Source organism: Primulina tabacum, chromosome 10 (genome assembly GCF_025594145.1).
Source record: "Primulina tabacum isolate GXHZ01 chromosome 10, ASM2559414v2, whole genome shotgun sequence".
Classification (NCBI taxonomy): domain Eukaryota; kingdom Viridiplantae; phylum Streptophyta; class Magnoliopsida; order Lamiales; family Gesneriaceae; genus Primulina; species Primulina tabacum.
Genome location: NC_134559.1, coordinates 1,652,371 through 1,676,190, shown reverse-complemented (window position 1 = coordinate 1,676,190; position 23,820 = coordinate 1,652,371). Strand labels below are relative to the sequence as shown.

General features: G+C 33.9%; 5 protein-coding genes across 5 annotated transcripts; 2 read left to right on the top strand and 3 right to left on the bottom strand.

Moving 5' to 3' along the window:
- Nucleotides 1–1,505: 1,505 nt before the first annotated feature.
- Nucleotides 1,506–2,796, bottom strand: LOC142505986 (growth-regulating factor 1-like). Its single transcript, XM_075619129.1, has 3 exons — nt 2,791–2,796; nt 2,086–2,462; nt 1,506–1,995 (listed from the first exon to the last, which is right to left on the bottom strand). The coding sequence occupies exons 1-3, from the start codon at nt 2,794–2,796 to the stop codon at nt 1,506–1,508; spliced, it is 873 nt and encodes a 290-aa protein (XP_075475244.1).
- A 697-nt stretch (nt 2,797–3,493) lies between these two features.
- Nucleotides 3,494–6,108, top strand: LOC142505283 (thioredoxin-like protein AAED1, chloroplastic). The gene is made up of 7 exons (XM_075618205.1): nt 3,494–3,883; nt 4,947–4,993; nt 5,100–5,214; nt 5,341–5,385; nt 5,474–5,533; nt 5,608–5,703; nt 5,794–6,108. Exons 1-7 carry the CDS (start codon nt 3,587–3,589, stop codon nt 5,911–5,913), a joined length of 780 nt encoding a protein of 259 aa, XP_075474320.1. The 5' UTR covers nt 3,494–3,586; the 3' UTR covers nt 5,914–6,108.
- Nucleotides 6,109–8,903: 2,795 nt separating this feature from the next.
- LOC142505985 (uncharacterized) lies at nt 8,904–9,938 on the bottom strand. The gene has a single exon (XM_075619128.1). It carries the CDS (start codon nt 9,936–9,938, stop codon nt 8,904–8,906), a length of 1,035 nt encoding a protein of 344 aa, XP_075475243.1.
- A 5,379-nt stretch (nt 9,939–15,317) lies between these two features.
- On the bottom strand, nt 15,318–19,892 carry LOC142505160 (phosphoenolpyruvate carboxykinase (ATP) 1-like). Its single transcript, XM_075618015.1, has 13 exons — nt 19,717–19,892; nt 19,369–19,640; nt 18,781–18,959; nt 18,258–18,411; nt 18,080–18,164; nt 17,633–17,733; nt 17,081–17,379; nt 16,715–16,888; nt 16,535–16,600; nt 16,232–16,410; nt 15,977–16,146; nt 15,714–15,882; nt 15,318–15,623 (listed from the first exon to the last, which is right to left on the bottom strand). Exons 2-13 carry the CDS (start codon nt 19,629–19,631, stop codon nt 15,480–15,482), a joined length of 1,983 nt encoding a protein of 660 aa, XP_075474130.1. The 5' UTR covers nt 19,632–19,640; nt 19,717–19,892; the 3' UTR covers nt 15,318–15,479.
- Nucleotides 19,893–23,282: 3,390 nt separating this feature from the next.
- On the top strand, nt 23,283–23,600 carry LOC142505984 (uncharacterized). Its single transcript, XM_075619127.1, has one exon. It carries the CDS (start codon nt 23,283–23,285, stop codon nt 23,598–23,600), a length of 318 nt encoding a protein of 105 aa, XP_075475242.1.
- Nucleotides 23,601–23,820: the final 220 nt, after the last annotated feature.

The following is a 23,820-nucleotide window of genomic DNA, read 5'->3' as shown; positions in this document are numbered from 1 at the left end:
CATCATGTTCAACCAACTCATGAGTTCTCATGGTTATATTTACAATAGACCACACAAAAATAAAAAAATAAAAAACCAACTCATGAGTTCTGGAGTTCAAGAATCCATTTTGTATGCAGGAAATCCCTGGACAAGACCGATATACATGAATGACGTAAACCTTATGTCGCTCATTTCTATAAATAACTACTTTTTATAAATTAAAAAAAAAAAGATAAAAAAATTGTGCAAAGCAAGGTATATGATTTATCTAATGATGTTTTATGGTTTTAAAGTGGATGGAATCATATGCATAAAGATTTACTTAGACTAATGAAAATGTGTCTTTCCTATGATATGAACAAATCTTCATATGGTAACCCTTGCCTTGGAATCGGATGGCAACCAAATCTGTAACAGACATTGTAAGCCACAGTCAGGATTTCAGCGTTTCTTCAGAAATACCAACATTTCTAGGTAAATATAGTAAAAATTTACTTAATGTACAAAGATCGACGAGAATTTGGTTCAATGGTCTTAATCATTCAATAACAACATTAAATCAGCTAGCTTATCCATGCGCAGAGAAAAATTTCAAAAAGATTCACAAACAATAGTTACATGTTCTCTAACCAAATGAGCTACTAGAGCTTGCTTAAAGGAAAGCTTCAAAAGTGTTATAAATTAATAACTATCACCTTCTTTTTCCTTCTTTTTTTTTTTCAGTGCAGTTTTTTGCTCCATACCATTGTTAATGGACTCATGCTATGAGTTGATGTATACAATTTTTTGTCCTAATAATACTGAGGCAATGTTTTGCTTCCGTTCTTTAAAATTTTATTCTCAAAATATATTTTTATATTATTTTGAACTTAATGTTTAATGTTTTTGTTGGATTTCATAAGCAAAGGATGTGGATTAATGGATCATTTAAAACCCTCACCATGTAAACAATCATTCCTTCCTGTTAAACATTTATGTCTCTACCGAAAAAAAAAACTTAAATATTTTTCAAAAGACAAATTAAAAATTTATAAAATAAATTTGCGATTTAAAAAACTTTTTCGAACTAAAATGAAAAAATTTGTGGTTGGATATTTCTTTTGGACCAAACCAAATGTTTAAATTAAGAAAATCAAACAAGTAGCCATTGGACAAAGAGATGCCCATCAGTAATATTTCATGATCTAACATTACTCTATGTCTCTATCGACCTCTCGAAATGCTCACCTGAAATAGATATCAGGAATATGATATTTTGCCTGTTAGTAATGATGTTTTTCAATGTTTGATAAATTCAAGGTTTAACAACACACATTCTTCGCCTTCCTCCTTTGCTTCATCTTCTTCTTCGTGCAAAAAGCTGGCGCTCCTAATCAATTTTAACGAATAATGTGTACGTGTGCCATATATATTCTTTTAAATTTAAGAGTGAACTTATACCCTTTTATTTTGTAGATAAAAATTATCCCATTTTTGTGTAGCTTTAGTAGGGCTTTTGAGCTCAATCATAAACTCTTGAATTTTTATTTTTTTTTTGGTTCATCAAGCTTGTTACTCGTGCCTAAGCTCATTTGGCTTGGATTATGCTCCCAAGGTAGCCGTCGAGATGACAAAATAGACTTCTCTTGTTTTGGAGAAGTGGAGGATGATGAAAAATCTGGAGGAGCCATGGGGATAGACATTGAAAACAGGGTCCAGTCATAGTTCAGTTCTTCGGGCCATGAAACATATGCGATTTGAGTGATCCTTCGGCCAATCATTGATGAAATGGTGGATGGAGTTCTGTCGTTTGCTTCTTGTTCATGGAACCCTGAAAAGGATTCAAGGTTACTTGATTTAGTTAACGAGATCCTAACTGAAGGGTTAATGAGGGAATCTGATTTAACAAGTCCAAACTCCGACTCGGAGGCTTCTTCAAATGGTACATCTGCCTCTTGTACAGAAACTGGCACATCTTTAGACTTTAGAACATTAATACAAGGTATCAAGGACAGGTCTTGCAATTCTTGTGATCTGTTGATTAAATTTCATGTTAGACAACTTATGAAACAGACAATAGCACGAGAGATTTAAGAATACCAAGATCTGCGTCAGATGACACACCTCTTAACAAGATTGTCAGCAGAAGAATTACCATTATTGGGCTGCAAGTAATTGAACTGGCGCTGCACGGCACCAAGGCTGCTGCATCTAGATACCACCGATGCTGATGAGGAAGAAGCAATCGGTGCCAGTTTGAAAGAAGTGGATCCAGAGACAGCGTGGCCAGTCTGACCTTCCACAGGCTTTCTTGAACGGTGGCGGCCTCTATTGATGTGCCTTTCACAGTATTTCTGATGCGGAACGGCATCTCTTGAGCACCGCCACTTTTTTCCATCGATTCTCCTACACCTCCCTGGTTCAGGATCGTGCCCACCAGAGAAACCGAGATGGAAAGGAACCCATCCCACTGAATGTACAAGAGAGGGAACAAGAAGAACCTGTCAGATGCCTGCAATTTAACATTCAACAAGACAGTCTCCACAGATATATATTGTTTTCAGTTCAAGATGAAAACAATATAAAACTAATGAGAATCAAGATAGTTGATATCTCTGATCGGTACTACGTTTTGAAAAACCAGCAAAGTATCATACATAGAGAACAAAAATTGTGAATAATAATAAAGCCTGGCTCTTCAGAAATTGATGTATCAGAATTAAAAATCAACTTCTTTCGTATTTAAACTAGAAACATCTATCCCAATATTCCAGGCATAGGGTCTGGAGACTTGTGAATTAATAATTTTAGGGCTACTTAAAAATTTACTTCCATTAGCAAAGACACGTGAACATCAAAAGTTACATCTCAATTCACACAATAAATACCACACATTTTCATATTCTATCTTCCACATGTTTTTACTCGAGCATCGGAAGATACCAACTTACAACTAGAGACCACTAACGAGCTTTTTATCTAATACAGACTTTACCAACGGTTCAGGAAGTCAACTAAGAAATACAAATCCCTACTATTTTACTATCAGGGCAATAAGATTTCAGCCCTTAGATGAGGAAGGAGACTTAGAGCACATTGGCATGACTTCGATTTTTTAAGATTTACATGCAAATTTATTTTTTTTAACTTTGATATCAATTGTTGATCGAATATTTGTCGCACGGTCAAAAAGTTATTGTTGATGATAAATCATACTATAATTCAAATGTCATATTTCGATTATTTTATCAACCATAAACCATTATTGAGCGAACCGGTTTTATTTAAGTCGAGTTGGTGGATATTCACTAAGTTTCACTTCAAATTAGGGGTCGAGTCACCGTTTTGGATTGGGCCTAATAGTTCCATATGATATGTCCCTCTACTTTCTCACCTAATTATGATTGTTCCCCAATTTGAAGTGTATCATGTGGTTAGCATCAGGCCCGATACAGTGGGCTGAATCACCAACCCAACATAATTTTGTTTAAATCGCACCTATAAATTTTGAAGTCAGTGCCACTATTTTCATTTTTTCAGGTAGCATTCACTTAAAAATAGCATTGAAAATTGACGGGAACGAACATCTCAGCAAGTGCACTCGAGATTTTCCAACCGCTTTAATATGGCGAGAGTAATATCTCCACGTCTCCTGGTCTCATCTCCAGCCACACAAACCCTTAGCCCGTTTACCCATATTGGACCATCACTGTTCCCTTCAAATTTTCCTGCAATTTCAGCAAAGTCCATCTGGAAAGCTCTACCCCCCTATTCAGGAAACACCCGTCCTGGAAGACCACTCATGGCTACTGCTTCTTCCGCGTGCGTGTCAGATAACATCGCTGAAGTGCTCGGGGAAGTTGGGATATTAACGGCCTCCGGGGATCCCGTCAAATTCAAGGACCTCTGGGATCAACAGGAGGTGCTGTTAAACGTTTAGTTGTTTGGTCCTTGGAAGTCGTAGTTTATGGGATTGGTTTTTTGTTTTTGGTGGTGTTATGGTTTTTATCTCCTCTGCTTGATATCTGGAACTGAGAGTGTTGGAGTTTATTAAGCCAAATAAGTTATCCACTGGCAGTACTAACAAGCACTAAGCTTTTTCTCTTATCGGATATGTTGGTCGAAATTATTGGATGAGATTAATCGAAAGTTTTCATAATTGGAAAAAAAAAAAACACCCAAAACCAATTTAAGAAATATATCCTTTTTTTTCTGGACACTGGGCCTTAAAACTTATGTCCTGCTACTAAGTTAGATGTTATCCTAACAGTTCGAGGAAGGTTTCACACTGAAAATATTTTATATTTCAATGAAAATACTGGATCATAAAGTAACTGGAGCAAGATATGGTTGCTTGGTTTTGGATGTTGTCTTGATATAATTGTAGAAAAAGAATTAGGAACTAGAAATAATTTCCTTTTTGTTCCATTAGTTGGGTTGGTTTATTATTTTTGGGTGTTGATTACCCAATCTTGATCAAGTACATGGATATCTCGGAGATCCACCTACATATATGGAGTTGTAAGCTTGAATTTTTGGGAGAAATGATTTCTAACAAATAACGTTAGTATATTCAAGTTATGTGTTATAAATTTGACTCCACTCAGTCTTCTGGAGCAGATGGAATATGGATATGTTCTTCAGTTAGCTCATTCTGATGTTTGCAACGGTGAAACTCCTTTCCTGTAGTTACATATCTTACTCAAACTATACTGCAAATACATAATCGAACTTCTCGGAAATCTTGATTTGGTGTTGTGGTCATCTGAGTTTCGTTCAATATGCGACTCCGATGAATCTGTTTTAAACATATATGGTCTTCTTGATCTTTTATTGCGTATAAATTCGAACTTGTTAGACTTATTCCTGTGAATGAATTAATTTTGCGTATGATAAAAATTCGAACCTTAACTGCTGATGTCTAATGTTTATTAAAATTCGACATAATGTTATTTGGCAATTTGAGAATAATTCTCCATTTCCAGGGAATCGCTGTTGTTGCACTTTTGAGACATTTCGGATGTTTTTGTTGGTAAATACTAAAGAACTACACGTTCCGCGAAATTCATTTTGCTAAATAACTGTGGAAATCCCAAGTCTGGCCTTATAGACACGCTTCTTTCTTTTCCATCCTTTAGCTGGGAACTTGCCTCAGCACTCAAAGAATCAAAAGAGCGGTTCGACTCAGCTGGTGTGAAGCTAATTGCTGTTGGTGTTGGTACTCCTGACAAAGCTCGTATTCTTTCTGAAAGGGTGAATTATTTTGCTGCTTCTGTAACAATCTGTTATGCTACTTATATAGGATAGACTTCACGATGTTTATACTTGGGGCACACATTTATCATCTTTGTAATCTGACAAGTATGCAACTGCATGCAGTTACCCTTCCCGATGGATATCCTTTATGCTGATCCTGATCGTAAGGTAATAATCTATTGCTCTATTTGAATTCATCCGATTTCCATGTGCTCTGTTCTAAGTTTTTCTTCTACTTTACTGGAATCTAACTCAGGCTTATGATCTTTTGGGGTTGTATTATGGCCTTGGTCGTACATTTTTCAACCCAGCCAGCGTATGTACTCCACTAAATATTTCCTATTTTCCTCTTTTTGAGACTCAATTTTCGACTGCATTTGCTTTATATAGACTAAGGTGTTTTCAAGAATTGGGGAACTGAGAAAAGCTATGAAGAATTACACGATTAAGGCCACCCCCGATGACAGAAGCAGCGTCCTGCAACAGGTATCGTTTCGTTGTCAAAGTTTTCACACTAAAAAGTAGTATGAAGATGAGATCCATAATATGGCTCGACAATGTTGGTTCAATGGTCAGGGAGGAATGTTTGTGTTTAAAGGAAAGCGATTGCTTTACGCGAGGAAGGATGAAGGGACGGGGGACCATGCTTCATTGGATCAAGTCTTTGATGTATGCTGCAAAGCAACCGCAGCCTGAATTCTTGATTCCATCTATCTTGTGATGGATTTGTACAGTTATGATGCATAATAACACGTTTATGGTGGTACTGGAGCTATGTCGGGATTGCATTTTTTATTTTATTTTTAATTTTCCCCATTGACCTTTTTACCGTTTTAATCATAATTATAATTAATTGAATGATTGGTATATTAATATAATATAATTTTTTCACCGTTCTAATTATATATATATATATATATATATTGAAAAAAAATTGATGTGATTATTGATAAATGGATGTTAATAAAAGGGAAAATGAGTTTGAGCGAGATTAACTATTTAAATAAAATTTTAAGTTTTACTTTCAATTATTTTTTTGAATTCTAAGTTAAATTTTATTTTTTTAATTATAAAATTTAGATTTTAAAAATAAATTTGTTGATAATATAAAATTTTTATATAAAAATATGCTAAAGACATAATGTTGGTAATTGATTTCTGTTAGTGAAAAAATATCTGAATTTTGATAATTTGTTTTAAATTTTTGTATATTTATGTCGATTAGTGTATTGATTAACTTTGTATAATTTAAATTACTAAAAAAAAATTCTGCAATTTCTTTTCAGATTGACTGATGAATGACATACTCACGTTCAAATAAGATGTATGTGTATATTATATAATCAAAATTTTAATTAAGATAAATATATATACTGAGAACTCCATTAATGTACCTTGTGTTCATCATTTCATATTAGTACTCGCCTTCCCAAATCCCAAAACATTCCTCCCTTTCGCCTCCTTCCTCTTTATTACTACACCATTTATCAATCTTCTTTGCAATGGCTCACGCAACTAGGATTTCTTTACAAAATCCCCTGTTATTTTCCTCTGTTTTTTTGTTAAAATTTTTACTTTTACACTGTTCTTCATTGAGTTTTATCTTCTCTGAACTGAGAAATGTTATGACTAGCTAGCTATAGCAATATATGTCTCCAAATGTAATGTTCAGTTACAAACAGCAAGCCTTTTTCTAATCGAAATTTGAAGTTGTGGGTCACAATCACGGTCAAATTCCCATATGCCGCTGTAGATTCCGCCATTTTTTTGCCATGTATTTTCTCATTCTCCTGATTTCAACCTTAGAAGGTATGTCTCCGTCTGATTCTAACTGCAACCCCCCTCTCATTAAATTTGTTGTTGCTTTTATTTCACTTTCTTATGCTGGATCACTTCACGAGTGGTACGATTTAAATATAGACTACTGATAATAAAGTTTTTCATATTCCAGGCAGAGTTCTGTCGCCAAACGCTGACAACAAGAAGGTAAACAAGAAAAAGATATCCTTTCGTTGATAAATTTGGATTCTTTGAAAATAATGTGATCTTGAATTAATTCATTATAGTTATTTTGTGGTTTAGATGGTGAATGAAAAAAAAATTAAGCACCCTAAGACCGCAAATCGGGTCGAGGCCACCGCGATGCGAGGGGAGATGCAGTTCTTGTGTTCATTGTGTAGCCATTCAAGTGCCTTAGAATCCCCAATCAAGAACTCCCCGGAACTTTCAGCCGCTGCATACGCGAGAGATGAGTACAATTCTAACTACAAGCCAATGAACTGGAAATGTAAATGTGGAAACCTCATTTTTAACCCATAATTTCCTTTATATAACTTGGAATCCTTCTCGAACTCGCACATGTGTACGTCCGGGAGATTTTCACGCAAAACCCCATCAAAAGTTTGTGTCTTGCTTATGGGGCCATAAGTCCTCATCCATGGACCAAGAAAGGAGATCCCCTGTGAGACTTTCCATGGTCAAGTTAATACTTTAAATTTTTATATGACGATCTCTAGATCAGTTATTGCATAAAAGCAAATTTATTACTTCTCCAAGTATTACATGGCATGTAAAAATCTTTATGGAACTGTTTTGGTTAGTTATGAATGAGATTGGCAATTGGCATCAATGTGTACATTAAGGCAATCATATGTATACAGCTCTGAATCACTAGCTTTCATGAATTTATAGCAGAGATTCTGATATGTACATATGCAGCAAGTAGTATTCACAATCAATGAAGGTCGTCCGATAAATAAAAATTCAAGGTTGTGGAACATTATTTCACATATTTTGAGCTAAAAAGTCCCTCTTTTGTTTTTTTCTGTATAATATTTATAGTCTTGAAGGTACTTTGGAATATCCATCCTACATACATAGTTACATACGACCGACCAAAAAAATAGTCGAGTAACGGAGAAACCTGATCACGTATTCGCATCCAAGTTCGTATAATTTTTAATTAAATTTGAATTTTCATTGAAGTGATAATATTAAATAAATAAAATGTCGTTAATAGGTCCGGTCTGTATTCCACCAGCGTCGAGTACTAGGGAAGCCCTACAACAAAAGGTGGGACAGAAAATTTACCAGACGCATTAAATTATCTCGCAGATTAACAAATGCGGCAGTGGTAACCTACTGATCTAAGATCTGGTTTAACTGTAAAAAGCAATGTCTTTCTGCAAAATATTTGCTTTCTTTGGACACGCTAGTAATGAAATATCATTATTGGTTTTTGGGTAACATTACAGAGGCGCAGCCACCCTTCATCTTTAACCACAATTCTTACCTGAATTCATAGGTAATCAACGGCTTTTCTTGTTCTTTTTTTGCTTCGTTTGCAAGAAATCTCGGTGGATCTTGCTTCCCTCATCCAGACTAAATCAAGTAGGCGGCTGCATGTCATTTAACTAAATTGTGGCTGTGCGTTACATATACTTAAATAATAGCCATATAGATTAGTTGAGAACGTATGCCAGTATGTTATATACCTGATTAATTAATGAAAGAGAAATATAATTGGCTATCATATAGATTGAAAAAACTCGTGTGCATAGAATAATTATTTAATTAATTTCAATTTGTTATGACGAAGAATATTAAAAAAAATTCAAATATTCTTTTTAAAATCAATGTTAATGATCATCAAATCTTGAAGGCTCTATGAACTATCTCATATCACCTCATACTACCGCAAAATCAAAGCAAGATTCGCCTTCCACGATCCGGTTTCGAAAGTAATCCTCCGGAGATCCAAGCGACTCCGCCACATCCTCCATGCTCCACCCACCATGTAACAATCTTCTCGACAGCACCCTCACGCGCCGCCGCATACATCCCCAATATTCTTCAAAACTCTCATCATGATCACCACAGCCGTTCATCACCATCATCTCCCTCACGTCCTCCTCTTTCCACCCTCCTTCCCTCAATCTCAAACACACGTCCTCCAAACATCCTCCCAACTCCCCACTCCACCACCCGCCCGTCTCAACACGCGCTGCCACATCCCCCACTCTTTCTGCCAACTCCGACCACAGCTTGATCCTCCTCGCCTCCGTGGCGGCCCATGCTGGAGCAGTGAGTAAATCCGACAACCTCGGACACCTTAAAACTTTATCACTATTTCCACTCATTTCGAATTCAATCTGTTGAAAAAATCCAGCAATATCAAAACTCCATAACTTAACATCCCCTCTATGCACGTAAAACACCGGATTCCCCGCCATACATGGCGTCCCCGGAATGTAAAAGTGCCGGTAAATCGGAACTAGAACCGGAGCTTTTCTCAAGAACCCTTTAGCCAGATTCACACATTTATCACCATCATCAGGCTTATCTCCCCAAGACTCTAGCCAAAATTCATTTCTTGAAACTTCTCTGCAGATTTCCAATATGGGAAGATTCGTAAGAATATCAAGCTGTTGTTTGGACGAAGATCTCCAGTTAGGGAATCCTGGGCCAATAGGCAGTCCTTCTTGGAGGATGGACCGGAGGTCCGGGGGAAATTTAACATGAAATGTTGACTCGACGGCGGAGAATTCGGCATCCGATAGGCCAACTTCCACTGGAATATTCGAGGAGAGGAGGCGGTGTATCAAGTTCTTGGCGTAAGCTGCATACGAAAAGCAGACTTTTAAGGGTTTAGTACCGGTAAAGTTCACGGCGGCGTCGGCAACGGAGTGGGATTTGAGTGGCTCGACGAAGGTTGTGGCCATCGAATATTGATCAAGATCAAATCATGCATGTGCGTATGTACAGAGTGATGAAAATATGTACAGATAATCAATTAAAGAGTGATGATTTTGTATAAATCTGTAGCGTGTTTGACGGAAGAGTTGTATCTGAATTGAACGAAGAATTTTTGGCGGAAGAAAATGAGGTTTTGATTTGGACTCGGGATGGAAAACGACTGCTAGCTTTGAATTGGTCTCTTCCAACTTCTTATATATGCGATTAATTACCCAATCTAGAATAAGATTTTCCCAATCTTAGTGTGATTAATTAGGGTATTTGATTTGATTATGCTGATTCAATCTTATTAAATATCCACAAGACAATGTATGATTTAATACAAGACACGCACCTTATTTTTTATACAAAAAAATAAAAATGAAAGCTACCCATTTTGAAATTTAAATGGTAGGAGAGAAGATAATGGAAATAAAAATGAGGAATATAAGTTGATGTTAAATATAGATAATTATATGTATATATACTATTAATAATCATTTTATATTTTTATTATATTTAATTAAATAACTTAATTCATAATTTTATTTCTTATTTTTTTAGGATTAAAATAATTTTAGTCTATTATGACATGTCTAATATTAAAATTTATAATTATATTTTTTTATTATTATATGAATATTAAATAATAAACATTTAACTTGTGATGATATTTTTTATTTCTAAATATTATTAGTATAAATTTTAAAAATAATTTTAGTAATTTAATAATTTTTAAATTTGTTTATTGTGTAAAATTTAATAATTATATAATCTTTAACGGGTGCAACTTAAATTGAACCCGGATCATTCGGTCCGGTTTAGGCAAAACGTGTCTCAGATTCGTCACATTGTTAGGACTGGGCTTGGAGTGATTAGTCCAATTGTAAATATAATAGGAATTGGATCTCCATATTTTAGTAACCAAGCACCTACCCTATTTTGTTGGGTTGGGTTAATGGGACGGGACTATATTTTATTGATCAATTCAAAAAATGGAAAAATTGTAAATTTGGTGGTACGTTATATTAGTTTTTCTGTGAATTTTGTATTTATGAATTAAATTTCGATTTTCATCTATTATTTTAATAATTTTTCCTGTACTTTTTATTTTTTCCGCATGGAAATAATGTACCTCTAACATCATATTAATGGTGTAGAACCATACTATATTCAGAGCCGTACCTATGATTCACAGGGCCTGAGGCGATATATTTAAAAAAAATCTTGTTGTGATAAATAACCGTAAAGCTTAGTTTGTAAATTAAAAATAACCAAACAATAGATATAAGAAAAATATAATTTACGAGTTATATATTTATATTTTTGCGATTTTTTTCTTCGTGCGCTACAACATCAACATGGCTCTAACGTAATACAGTGTCATATGAACAATTATATTGGAAAAAAGATTGAAATTTGCAAAAATTGTAAGATATATTGCTAAAATTGAAATTTATCAATATAATCTATCAAAATAACAAAATAATAAATATAATGAATCAATATTGTAAAAGTATATGATTTGTTTTAAATAATAAATATAATATTTTATTCGAAAAAATATAAAATAAAGATATGTAAAATAGGTAAGTATCACAATTTTTTGTGTTTTATTTTTTGAAATGGGTTCAACTACATAAATTCAAGAAAATAAGCCAAATAATCGACATGTAAAGTATAAAAGTTTAACATATGAATTGACACAAGATAAAATAATAAATATATTGGACAAACATTACTATTTTATGCATAAAAAATTTTTAAAAAATTAATTAATGAGCCATGTAGCTTTATTGTTTGGGTACTACATAATTTGATTAAATCCCAATGAACACAATCATCATATTTAATCATGTTTTCAATAGGTCGTCAATGTCTAATTTTTTTTAAATGTCCATGTACATATTATTATTTAGGTGCAGGTCTCAACAACATGAGACCAATTATTATTTTTTTTGGCTCCTGTGAGGGCTGGGCCCTGAGGCGATGGCCTCTCTCGCCTCACAGGAGGTACGGCCCTGACTATATTTCACCGAGGTATATTGATCAATTCAGCATGATTGTCAAATTTAAAAGAGAAAATTGTAATTTTAGTATTTTATATTTATTTTTTGTGATTATGATATTTATAATTTAATATTTTTTCTTAATAGAAATCTTTGTTATTATAAATTTTTTGTGATTTCGTATTTTTTCGCATGGTGGTGATATGACACTAATATTATACCAACATTTCTAGTATCACACAAGTTCTCGTGGAAAAATGAAGAAAATTACAAACAAAGGACTAAAATGAAAAAAAAATTAAATTAAATACCATTTGAACATAAAAGTCAAATTTCCAAAAATAATACAATTAGCTAGAATATATATTTTGCATGATATGTACTGCATCTAAAAGAAAGCTGGTTTGGCAATTGAACAGTGTGGATCGCTCATCAAGTATATATCTGAAACTTTGATTATAGATCTGTATTATTATTATGACAGAGATTTTTTTTTATTATTATGACAGAGATTAATGATCGGAGTCTAAAAACAAATGTATACAAAATTCAGTCAAACTATACGACGGGGAAGATCGTCCAGGGCCGTACCTCCTGTGAAGCGAGAGAGGCCATCGTCTCAGGGCCCGACCCTCACAGGGGCCCAAAAAAAAATCGTAAGTCTCATATTGTTGAGACATGCATTTAAATAGTATGTGCAATGGACATTTAAAAAAAATTGGACATTAATCCATTGAAAACATGATTAAATATGATTATTGTGTTCATTGTAGATTTAATCAAATTATGTAGAGGCCAAACAATAAAGCTACAAGGCTCATTAATTAAATTTTTAAAAATTTTGTATGCATAAAATAGTAATGTTAATCCAATATATTTATTATTTTATCTTATGTCAACTCATGTGTTAAAATTTTATACTTTACTTGTCGATTATTTGGACTCTTTTCTTGAATTTATGTTGTTGGATCCATTTCAAAAAATAAAACACAAAAAATTGTGATACTTACCTATTTTACATATCTTTATATTCTATTTTCTTGAATAAAATATTATATTTATTATTTAAAACAAATCATATATTTTTACAATATTGGTTCATTATATTTATCATTTTGTTATTTTGATAGTTTATATTGATAAATTTCAATTTTGGCAACATATCTTACAATTTTTGTCAATTTCAATCTTTTTTCAATATAATTGTTCATATGATACTGCATTACGTTAGAGTCATGTTGATGTTGTGGCGCACGAAGAAAAAAATCGCAAAGAGATAAATATATAACTCATAAATTATATTTTTCTTATATCTATTGTTTGGTTATTTTTAATTTGCAAAATGAGCTTTATGGTTATTTATCACAACAAGATATTGCCTCAGGCCCTGTGAACCACATGTACGGCTCTGAGACTGTCTACCAAGAAAATTAAATGGCAAATGATTTTTTTGGCGGAGTACATTCAAGTCTCAAGTTTTCAATTCACTGTATTAGATTAGATTTTTGGTGATCTTTTTTTATCAGAAACAAAAGAATAATCTTGCGTCCAAATCTTGATGGTGTTGGTGTCTTCAAAAGACGCGGTTGCGATGATATTCCGAGTCGGGTGGCATGTTACAGAAAGCACAGGTGCCGCATGGGCTTCAATTTTTTGAACCAGTATCCCAGACATGACCTCCCAAATGCACAAGCAATTATCTTCGGACCCGATCACCACGTACCTCTCATCTGCTCCTAAAAACGTCGACAAACCAGTCGTGTTCTTATGTCCGACTTGTAGGGTATAAAGCATGCCCCGAACCATACTCCAAATCATCTGCAAAAAGAAAGTTATTCATGAAATATTAGGTGAGACGATGATCCATCAAAGTATTTCAAGACTACTACTTTTTTAGAAACTATAAGATGAAGATATATTTTCTAAATGTTAGAAAAAGTGTCATGAAAAAGGGTTTCGGTATTCAAGCACCCTTTTTAATCACAAATATATATAAACAATCAAATAACTTTAATTCTATTAAAAAAGTTTACATAACCTAAAGTAACAGATCAGTTGAAAAGAGGGTAGAACTTGTCGACAGAAAATTAATTTCTTTCTGATTGATAGAGAAAATTTCATGAGAGTTTCAAAGATACAGCATCATTGATCCAAAAAGTAAAATGTTTGTTTGGAGGATTATGATTTTAACTAACACGAAAAAATAAAAACAAAGAGGAGTTGTCATGTGGATTGTTTTCAGATCTCTCAATCTTGAAGATGGAAATGTCAAAATTGTCTAAAGAATGGACAGAAAATCCATTAACTTCATACACAATACGATTCAATTTCTTGCTGATCCAATTCTTTAAATTAATTATCAAATTCGTAGGATAAGATTAGGTTAGTATGTAGATGCCGCCTACACTATATAGTAGCTCGAATCTAGCTAGTCATGATTTAATTCGTTCGAAAAGAAACTCACTGCTGTGCTGTCCATATTTCCGATGAGAACAACTTCCCGTCGGAAGAAAACATGACAGAACCAACAGGCGGAATGTCCGCTTCCTTGACCGTGATCATCCTTTTGCCAGTAGTCCTATCCCAAATCCTACAGAGCCCGCCTAGGCTACATGCAACGATCATCGATGCATCCTAAATAAACCCTTTCTCTCTAATTTATTCTAAAATTAGTTAACTTCCTAAATACCATTTTTGAAGCCAAATTAATTATTATTTTGTAAAAATAACGAAAATTACAATTATACATATAACAACAGATATTTTTATACAAATAATTTAAAAAACATATAAAATGTTTATATTTCATAAAAATTAAAAAGTATTTTATAGAGGAGTTTTAAGAAAAAGGGACTTTTATTTTAGAGGAGTGAATAAAATATTTGATCTTATTAAAGGATAGATTAGCACTCTTAATTATTGGGTGACATTTTTGTGGACGCTGATTTGATTCAAAACTTTAACAAGCTTTTGGTTCAAGTGGAAGGGAAGGGACTCCAATCCCTTTGTTTATTCAATGTGCTGTAAAATTTGACTTCGTCAACTGAACTCATGGTTTATTTCAAAGAATAAAAAATAAAAGATATGTACTATGACAGAGACTAATAGTTCCGAGTTTAAAACAAATGTGTCAAATGTTTCCAAAATTCAGTCAAACTACACGTGTGAAAGGTCGTCAAAGAAAATTAAATTGCCCCCCATCAAATGATTTTTAGTAGTGTATTTCTAAAATCGTTCGAGTTTTCAGATAACTTTCGAGATTGAAGATCAAAAACAAATTCCCCGAAACTCCAACTCAGAGTGATAATTGAACTATTTCAACGGCAAACTAAAATCACTTTGCGGCAAGGCAAAATATTGTATGTCGCGGAAAACTTCATTAATTACTTGTAAACCCCAGGACAAAATGTGTACTGATTTCAATATAATAAAAAGAGGTTCGCTTAAAGAGAATTACACAGAATATAAATTATAAAGCTGATGGTTAAACACATGTAGTTCCATTTCTTGAAGACAAGATCATAAGACAGGGCCAGCAGCAAGAATCTCATCAGTCAGTTTCCCATCTTTCCCGATCTTGTGATTCACAAACACTTCGAAGTTGTTCGTGAATAGGCCACCCAACTTCAGCAGTGTTTCCTTGTAAGCCTTCTTATCTGCCCACTGCATCCACAAAATACATTGCAATTGTAAAATTATATTTAACACGGATGCATAGGCAGGAAGGAAACAAGGCAATGTTTGGAAACATACAGTATTCATCGGTTCCAAGATTTCCGAAGGCACTCCCTCGATTTCAGTTGGAATGTCTAGCCCAAACACTTCTGTCTTCTTGTAATTTGCATTCAACAGGCTGCCGGAGTGTATGGCATCGATGATTTTTCGAGTGTATGCTAACTTGATACGACTCCCGGAACCATAACTAAACAAAGGAGGATAGCATTCATTAATGGAAATTCGAATCGTGATACTGGTCAATTTCGGCCAAAAGAATCCAGTGGTATGGGTTTTGATACCTTCCACCGGACCAGCCGGTATTAACAAGCCACCCTGTTGCACCATGCTTCTGCATCTTTGAAGCAAGCATGGCTGCATATTTTGTGGGATGCAACATGATAAATGCAGCCCCGAAGCAAGCTGAGAATGTCGCTTGTGGTTCCTTAACTCCCTCTTCTGTCCCAGCAACCTGCATTCAAATTTGATTCTCTTTATATTTCACGTAGCTAACTAAAAAAATAACAAGCGAATTAGTTTGATGATGGACTTTGTACCAGAGCAGTGTATCCACTGATGAAATGGTACATAGTCTGTGCAAGACTTAGCTTGCTCACAGGTGGGAGCACGCCAAATGCATCGCATGCAAGGAGAATGACGTTCTTAGGATGTGAGGCAACACATGGGATTTTGGCATTTGGAATATATTCAATTGGATATGCTGCCCGAGTGTTTTCTGCGGCGAGGGAAGGAAAAAAGTTTAGACGAATATCACATAATAAGAGAGACCGACCGTTCTGTGAATGCATAAAAAAACCAATGAATTAAGGTTCCAAAAAAAAAAACAATGAATAACCAACCTGTCACAGATTTGTCACTATAATCCACTTCTCTCGTATGCTCATCAAATACCACATTCTCCAGTACTGACATTTACAAAAAATTGATTTAGATAAACAAGCCATCGCTGTTTAATGCTGTATCATTCCACTTTTTTGAACGGTAAATGTTGAATGTGGAATGAAGAAATGGTATAGTACCAGTTCCAAATCTGATTGCATTCCAAATATCAGGTTCCTTCTCTTTTGACAGATCAATGCACTTTGCATAGCAGCCACCTTCAATATTTGATACCCCGTTATCACTCCAGCAGTGTTCATCATCTCCAATTAAGTATCGATTGTGATCAGTTGACAGCGTAGTTTTTCCAGTGCCTAATATATCCCATAGGGGAAAGAAAAAGGAAAGATGCAGTTGGGAGTCAATAAATGCTGATGGATTCTTAAGCAAAGCATATCCATCAATTTCATGTTAGAAAAACTAAAGCACGGAGTAAGGTGAGAGGGCACATATCGATTGTCGGGGGGATAGCCCCTCGTCGGAATGGTTATCCTGTGATGCTTTACCTGACAAGCCAAAGAAGAGGGCAACATCTCCATCTTTGCCCATATTGCAGCCAGAATGTAGGGAGAGGATTTGACGCATGGGCATGAGATAGTGCATCACACTGAATAGACCTTTCTTCATCTCCCCGGCGTACTGGGTGCCGAGGATGACCATTTCCCTTCTACGAAGGTTTAAATCTATGCTAGTAGAAGATGTCATGTAGTGTGTATAACGATTACAAGGGAACTGTCCGGCATTGTAAATAGTGAAGTCCGGATTACCGAAATCCTCCAGCTCTTCAGGAGTGGGTCGGATACACCTGTCACCCACCCAGTTATCCACACGTACAAATAACTAATATACCATTTTTATTGTGGCACCTTTCTATAGTCCCAAGTCCTATGCAACTATCTTAATTCTTCCAAGTAACATTATCAAGGACTACACTTAACAATTTGACGAATCATATTTGCCAACAACAAAAATAACTTATCTGGTACGGATTACTGGCACATAGAACTGCAAACAAGAACCGCACGTAAACTGTTAAATATCAAATCGCATTTACTTACATGTTATGCATGAACAAGGAATGATAAGCCCTGGCTGAAACTATCCTGACTTTGATGCGGTTTTCGGGATCCCAATTTAGGAATTGATCATTGATAAAGACCTGAAAATCAATGATATCTAAGAAGTTAAATATCATAAGAGAAAGGCAATCATTCTTTTCCACGCTTAGAGCTTTTCGCTTCATTAACATGTATATAAAATTAATTTTAACAGAAAAAGTACCCTCTCTCCATCTTCCTATTTCTTCTAGTGGTAGAGGGGAAGATTGTTACTATTCCTTATGGCTGAATATTGATTATTTGTAAAGTTGAGAAAATATCATTTTAACCAAAATCTTTGGAGGGCCCTACTCCAAAGATACCGCGCCTTATCTACGTTAGAAACATGTCATCAAGAAATCGTGCACTGACAATACACTACGACTAGACTAACCACTATAATTTCACCTTTTCCAGAGAATTCAAGTAATCTACAGCTCTTTCTCTGTTAACCAAGAATGTGTGCTCGTCCATTTCAATGTTCGGTGATCCCCTGAACACAACGCAGATAACGTGATCAGCAATAGCGAAACATTAACTGGACAAAAACCACGCAATTTTCTGGTTAAAAGCGAGATGTACGTACTTTCCCCACCAAAGAACATCCTCGGTACTCTCATCCCTGACGACACGTTTGTCCTTGGGAGAGCGGCCGGTCTTAGCCCCGGAAAGGGTTGCCAAAGCACCGCTAGATGTAATGAAAGACCCCTTCTCATATTTTATGGCTTGTTCATATAGCTCTGCGTTTAAACAAGCAACAAGGTTAATCACACAAATTTCGAAAAGTAAATTAATCAAACTTTGGATACCCCCAATACCTATGAGTTATGTAAAACCTCTGTTTTCTAAAAGTCGATCGATTTCCACCCTCACAAACTCATTTTCACTTTTTAACATTTCAACACTATTTTTCCTTTAAAAAAAAAAATAAATACTCAATTTCAAAACTATTGCAAATGAATTTTTGAATAGTTAAGCACCACATCAATCTTCCCAAAAAATTTTACAACACACTCTCGAAAATCCTTTCAAAGACTATTTCCCATAACTTTCGTCTCGCAAGCAATTGAAAACAGGACCAAATGCCCCATATTTTTAAGTGATATTACCTCCAGGAGAAAGGTTGTAAAGGACATGAGTGAATTTCAGAGAGCTGTCACTGACGTCAATGGTGGGGGTAAAATCGGGTTGGCTCACATGAGAAACGCGTGGGGTCTCCGATTGCCTAGCAGGATCTCCTTTCACCACCTTCGGTCCAGTCTCTCTGGTCAGCGATGCTAACGAAGCACTGTTTACAATATACCAACAATCAAGTTATTTCATGATTTTCTTGACTTTGGCAAGGGATACAAAGTTGATTTAAGAGAAACACGAAAAAGATGAACATCAAAATAAAATATTACCTTGACACTGCATATAAAAACGTTAAAATAAAGATTTGCTGACTTTCTCGAGCAATAACTTGAATTTAAAAAGATGTTGACTTCTCCAATTTGCAACTTCTATCCCCTTCTTATTTTAGAGTTAATTTTTTTCTCAAAATGTAACAAATGATCATTTCAAAATTTTGGCAACGCAAATATTTATTTATTTTGATCTTAATAGTCGCAACAAATTTCCTCTCCTCGATGGAGGATCAGCATAAAGAAAAAGATCGGGAGAAAAAGAAGTCATTAAATTTGTCAAATCAATTGTACCTGATTGACTGGAGTTGCTGCTTGCGGCGTTCCTCTTCCGACAGAGTAAAGGGTGCTTGAGCCCCAACATTGATAGGAGTGGTCGGAGCCGATTTCTTTCTCTGAAGAGAATGAAGTTCGTCTATCGTCTGAGCCTTCACCGGCGTCGTACTATCGTCATGGCATATACCCTCGGCTCTCTTCTCCGTATGAATCTTCGGCAGCCCGTTCCAGCCGGCGCTGCCCTTGCTCAAAGTCACACGTCCTGGACCGTTCGCCGCCATTGATTCTCGCTGCATTAACAGTTAGTATATTGGATGTGAAACATTAATTTTTAAAAGAAAACATGTCAAAAAGATATGAATATACCTTCCAACTGCAGGATTTCGAGGAAAGTGATTTTGGAAGCTAATGCGAAAAGGAAGATGAAATTTATTGCTCGACCATTACACAGGCAAGTATGGGTGAATAAACGAAGGAGAAGGTGATGAGGAAATTGAGCGTCAATGGGTCCGATTTATATCCTCGAAGTTAAACCGAGAGAGACTAACCATGGTTAGTTTCAACCCTATCTGGTCAAGTTCTAACCATGCCTTTTAATTGGTCATTAAATCCGATATTTTTTTGGGCAGATTTTCAGTACACCGGGTGCAGGAATATATTATGTGAATATATTTAATATTTTATTGCATTCTAAAGTTGTGTTTGTTTTATTTGAAATGATTAATTAATAATTAAATACAAACAAATATTTATTTGAAATTTTGTATATAAGTATACTGATTGTTTGTTCAACATCAATCTAATCATAATGATATATCTTGTATCAATCAAATTAATGAAATAAAATTCCAATATTATTTTTATATTTTAATGAAAAATAACAAAATTGTAATTTATTATTTTATATCACATTTAATCAATCCACCAAATATATTATTATTTATTCAATATTATCTCACTCTTACTCATATATTCGCTCTATTATTAGTTTATAGAATCTCATCAACCTAATTAAATTGACTATAGACATAATATTATTTATAAAATAATAGTTTATTAAATAATATTAATATTATCTAATTAAAAAGTAACAGATAAGATCTAAATAATATGTAGATATATTTAAGTGAAAATTAACAAACAAATTAAAATCACTTATGTGAGGATTTTTAGACAAATCATATATTGAAATGATTTTTTATTTAAATATTTATTATAAAATAATTCAATTTTATTTTCTTCCTTCGGGGATTTTCCTTTGATTCTCATTTAAACTATTTCACAAATAATTTGTGTGTTACGATCAAATGATTGTCATAAAACAAAAGTTATATAATTATTGTGTTAGGATCAAGTGTGTATGAGTATTTATTTAGATCTTGTGTCATTTTTTTACGTCTCATCCAACCAACCAAATCGTACGATGACGTCAATAACTTGATATGATATGGGTCATATGTATGAAATTTGTAACAATATTAAATGTTTATGTAAATTGTAGCTATTTCGGTATAGCTGTTTAAATATTACTTTTAGAGTTGTGAGTTTATTATATTTTAATTTTATTATCTGAGGAGAATAGAACACGGAATCCATATTCGTTGACTCTCTAAATTAATCACTTCTTAATATATGTATATAGTATTAAAAAAAGAACAACAAATCTTTCAACTCTAAAATAAAAATTCTACTTGCATGTCTCACTTATATATATATATATTATTGCATGTATTTATTTTATATGACCAAGTCACCCAGCCATAGTTCGGCTCAAAAAAAAAAAAAAAAAAAACTACCTGAAATTTAAATTAAATTTATAAAAATAGATTGTAAGAGCAATCCTAAAAATAAAATTGTAATTAAAGTTATATAAATAGATTTTAAGCTAACGCTATATTTCTAAAATGACGTTCGCTGAACATGAATTTTGTTTAATATAAATAAAGAAATCAAAATAAGTCATATATTTGATTTCTCACGTGAGATGAATTAAGTTATTTGAAATTATACTTGAGGAGTTGACAATCTTTTTCATTGAGCTTGCTTTTTTAATGGAATTAGTCGCAAGTCCATGGACATATAAACATGATTAGAGTCTGGATCTATATTTATTCGTTGGATTGTCTTTATAAACCATATTTTAATATATTTTACGTTTCACGTTTCATACGTTGATTATTTAACGCAAGAAAATATATTAGTTTACTAACTGAATTACTGAGATTTGAGAATTATATATATAAATTTAAAGAATCATCTTCTGATTTAACATATACTTGTCATTATCTTTAATTCATAATTGTTATTGTTTATTATTATTTGAGGTGAGAATAATTATTGTCCACTGCCGTTTATTGTTCGAGCAAATCCAAGGAAAATAGCGCCGAGATACAGCGCCACGTCATGGCTTCTCAGCTGGATTCTTCCGATGTTTAAGCATAGTTATCCTTTCAAATCTCTATCACAATAAGGACAACCTTTGACAACTCGGAATCTAAACATCCACGACCACAAACTCTTTAAAAAAATCGAATTTAATATTATATAAAAAATATATTTTATTTAATATAATAAAATTTACATGACGTAAAATTTTATTGAGCAATATTGCGTTTTGAAAATTCGTTTTTTCCGTGTTTGTATATGCAAGAATCTTTGACAAACGAAACAAGATAACATTTCTTGTGTGTTAATTTGACAAGAACTAGAAATTTTAAACAGAATCACAGAATGTATTTGATTATTTTATAAATCGACTAAAATAAATCACAAAATTACCTGATATTTTCAATTATCTATTAGATTAAAAAATAGTTTTTACAACATTTAAGCATAATTACCAAATTTCTCTCGATTTTTTTAAATCTTCTAGATTTTTTCGAAAATATTTTATACGATGTTAATGTTGAGCCCGTTCGCCTATAAATTTATTCGATCCGATTATTTTAGAAATCGAACATTTAAAATAAAAGTAACATCTTTAACTTCTCTCATTTTTACTTTATTGAAATGAATTTTGTCTATCCAACTCATTTCTCTCTTTTATTTTATAAACATTCCAAACAGTAATTTTTTGGCGAAAAAGCTTTCAAATGATTTATCCTTCGCCGAAAATTAAATGACATACAACACTAAAATCCGAAGAATAAAATAATTGGCGCATTCCATTCGGGGAAGAATAGTACAATTACGCCGTTGCGTTCATCAGCACTCAATAGAAGAAATGACTTTTTTCTAAAAAAAAAATCTGTGAGTAAAAAAAAAAACCGACCGATTAATAAAGAAAATTTATTTATTTTTTGTGTGAAAATCATGGACGTGTAATAAATATTGTTGAAGATTTTGGAGTCGGGTTGATCGAAGTTTTTAATGTGTATGGGAATATATTGATCCAACGTCTTATGTAATTTAATATAACCTTGACTAAATCCATTTTAGACTAACCAGTCATTAACTTAAAGTTTGAATTATATAGTTCCTAAACTCAAATATATTATTGTGAATACAATAAAGATATAGGTGTCTATTTCTTTCTCATTTTTAACACACTCTCTCAACAAATATTTGTAGAAATATGTGTCATATTCTAGTTTCCTTATCTTAGGAATTACCGATAGTGTATTTAAGTTTTAAACTCTTGATATTATCAAGGGTGTTAGTTTGTTTCCTTTATTCTAGCTTTTTAGTTTTTCCTCCTCTTGTATTTAAACCATGATTGATGAATAATAAAATAGACACTTAAAAGCATCTGTTGTCTCAGATTTCTTTATGGTATCACAGCTAGGACAAAATATGGAAACAACTATGGCTTCGCCTTGACTTCATTTGATCCTACCACAAACTCCCAACCAAACACAGATCACTTCTCTACCCAAGTCACGAGTCACAAACTCAACGGGCAAAATTATTTGCAGTGGTCTCGATCTGTCTTAATGTTCATTTGTGGTAAAAGCAAGGATGATTATATCACAGGTGTAGCTACAGCTCCGAAGGAAGATGATTCTACATTCAAAGCGTGGAAAGCCAACAATAATATGGTCATGTCATGGCTTGTCAACTCCATGAATCCTGAAATTGGTGAGAATTTTCTGCTATATTCCACTGCTGCCGAGATATGGGAAGCAGCCAAGGTAACCTTCTCCAGTTCTGAAAACACTTCCGAAGTGTTTGAGACTGAGAGCCTCCTCTATGAGCTAAGGCAAGGTGATCTTTCTGTCACTCAATATTTTAGCTCACTCACGAGACATTGACAGAAAATAGATCTCATCGACACTCAAAAGTGGACTTGTCCTGAAGATGGTAAACTCTATAGACAAATCGTTGAAACCAAATGTGTTTTTAAGTTCTTGTCTGGACTCAACAAAGAACTGGTTGAGGCCCGTGGGCGTGTCATAAGCATCAAGCCATTACCCTCACTCAGAGAGGTATTCTCTGTTATTCAACATGAAGAGAGTCGAAGGAAAATTATGA

Bases quoted from the DNA above. Each gene is read 5' to 3' on its own strand.
- LOC142505986 (XM_075619129.1), bottom strand. The intron at 1,996-2,085 runs GTGTGTCATCTG...TTTAATCAACAG, and splicing joins GCTGACAATCTTGTTAAGAG to ATCACAAGAATTGCAAGACC.
- LOC142505283 (XM_075618205.1), top strand. From the start codon at position 3,587: ATGGCGAGAGTAATATCTCCACGTCTCCTGGTCTCATCTCCAGCCACA. The intron at 4,994-5,099 runs GTAAATACTAAA...TCCATCCTTTAG, and splicing joins CATTTCGGATGTTTTTGTTG to CTGGGAACTTGCCTCAGCAC. The intron at 5,704-5,793 runs GTATCGTTTCGT...TTCAATGGTCAG, and splicing joins GAAGCAGCGTCCTGCAACAG to GGAGGAATGTTTGTGTTTAA.
- LOC142505985 (XM_075619128.1), bottom strand. From the start codon at position 9,938: ATGGCCACAACCTTCGTCGAGCCACTCAAATCCCACTCCGTTGCCGAC.
- LOC142505160 (XM_075618015.1), bottom strand. From the start codon at position 19,631: ATGGCGGCGAACGGTCCAGGACGTGTGACTTTGAGCAAGGGCAGCGCC. The intron at 16,601-16,714 runs GTACTATACCAT...TGTAAATGTCAG, and splicing joins TGCAATCAGATTTGGAACTG to TACTGGAGAATGTGGTATTT. The intron at 16,147-16,231 runs GTACAAAGTCCA...ATTTGAATGCAG, and splicing joins TCAGTGGATACACTGCTCTG to GTTGCTGGGACAGAAGAGGG.
- LOC142505984 (XM_075619127.1), top strand. From the start codon at position 23,283: ATGTTCATTTGTGGTAAAAGCAAGGATGATTATATCACAGGTGTAGCT.